At 75.5% G+C, this 1,422-nt stretch overlaps 1 protein-coding gene across 1 annotated transcript; it reads right to left on the bottom strand.

The window, feature by feature from the left end:
• Nucleotides 1–5: 5 nt before the first annotated feature.
• On the bottom strand, nt 6–1,418 carry LOC118158889 (zinc finger and BTB domain-containing protein 4-like; the record flags this gene model as incomplete). Its single annotated transcript, XM_035313566.1, has 1 exon — nt 6–1,418. A coding segment is annotated over one exon (1,413 nt), but the record flags the coding sequence as incomplete, so codon positions are not given.
• Between the last annotated feature and the right edge of the window lie 4 nt (nt 1,419–1,422).

Genomic DNA, 1,422 nt, shown 5'->3' on the forward strand with positions numbered 1-1,422 from the left:
GCCCAGCGCAGGGCGCGCAGCTTGCGGCGCCACCGCGCCTTCTTGGCCTTGGGCACGGCGCCGCCCGCCCCGCCGGCCTTGCGCTTGGGCTTGTAGGTGTAGTAGGGCCGCCAGAGCCGGTCCTCGGCGTCGCTCGCCTCCTCCTCGCCGCTGTCCCGCAGCCGGGCGGCGGGGCCGGGCCGGGGCCGGGCGGCGGGGGACGGCGACGGCTGGGCGGCGGCGGCGGCGGGGGGCTGCAGGCGCAGGTCGGTCTCGGAGATGCGGCGCTTGACGATGGCCTCCTCGCCGATGCGCACGGTGATCTGGCAGAGCGGCGCCGCGCGGCCCTCGCCCGCCGTGCCCACGTAGGCCGGCTTGGCCACGTACGTCATGGTGCGGCCGCCGCCGGTGCCGCCGGCGCCGCCGCGTGCGGCGGGGTCGGTGCTCGGCGTCGCGGCCTCCCCGGCGGCCCGCTGGGCCTCGATGTAATCCCGCAGCACCTGCTTCTTCATCGGCTTGGCCGGCGGCGGCGGCGGCGGTGGCGACGTCGGGGCCGGCGGGGCAGCGGCCGCGCTGCCGTTGTAGGCGATGACGGAGGCGGCGGTGGCGGCGGGGCCGCTGTGCACGATGACGGAGGCCGAGGGCCGGCCGTAGGCGATGACCGACGCCGGCTCCGGCCGCGGCACCGGGAAGTCGGCGGCGGCGGCGGCGGGCGGCGGCGGCGGGGGCTCGGCGGGCGCCGGGGCGGGCAGGAGGAGGCCGTCGGGCACCAGCCCCTGGCTGTAGGTCTTGTAGGGCCGCTTGTGCGAGCGCATGGGCAGCAGGCGGTAGAGCTTGAGGGCGTTGAGCTTGGGCTTGTAGCCGCCGTTGGGCGTCTTCTCGGAGGAGATGAGGCCGGGGCTGATGCCGTGGAAGGCCTTCTGGTGCGTCTTGAGGTTGTAGTAGGTGACGAAGGTCTCCCAGCAGAAGATGCACTGGTAGCGGCGCTCGCCGGTGTGCCACACCTCGTGCTTGGTGCGGTACTCGGCCAGCGCGAAGACCTTGTCGCAGTAGCGGCAGGGGTACTTGCGGCGCCACGAGTGGACGTTGGCGTGCCGCTTCAGGCTGGACAGCGTCATGTAGGAGCGCTGGCACACGGCGCACAGGTACACCACGTGCCCGTCCACCACCTTCACCACGTGCTCCTGCTCCGGCGACAGCTCCAGCGCCCGGTGCCGCAGCAGCAGCGCCTTCTTGCCGGGCGGACGCGGCGGCGGCGGCACCACCGGCGGCGGCGGCGGCGGCGGCGGCGTGGCGGCGCCGTCGGCGCCGTCCTTGCAGAGCACCTCGTGGGTCTGCAGGCGCTTGATGTGGATGAAGCTCTTGCCGCAGTGGCGGCAGGCGAGGCCGCGGCGGCCGCGGTGCAGCTTGCTGTGCAGCCCCAGCGCCGCCGCCGTGCCGAAG

The sequence above is a fragment of the Oxyura jamaicensis genome, unplaced genomic scaffold, assembly GCF_011077185.1.
Source record: "Oxyura jamaicensis isolate SHBP4307 breed ruddy duck unplaced genomic scaffold, BPBGC_Ojam_1.0 oxyUn_random_OJ60616, whole genome shotgun sequence".
Lineage (NCBI taxonomy): Eukaryota > Metazoa > Chordata > Aves > Anseriformes > Anatidae > Oxyura > Oxyura jamaicensis.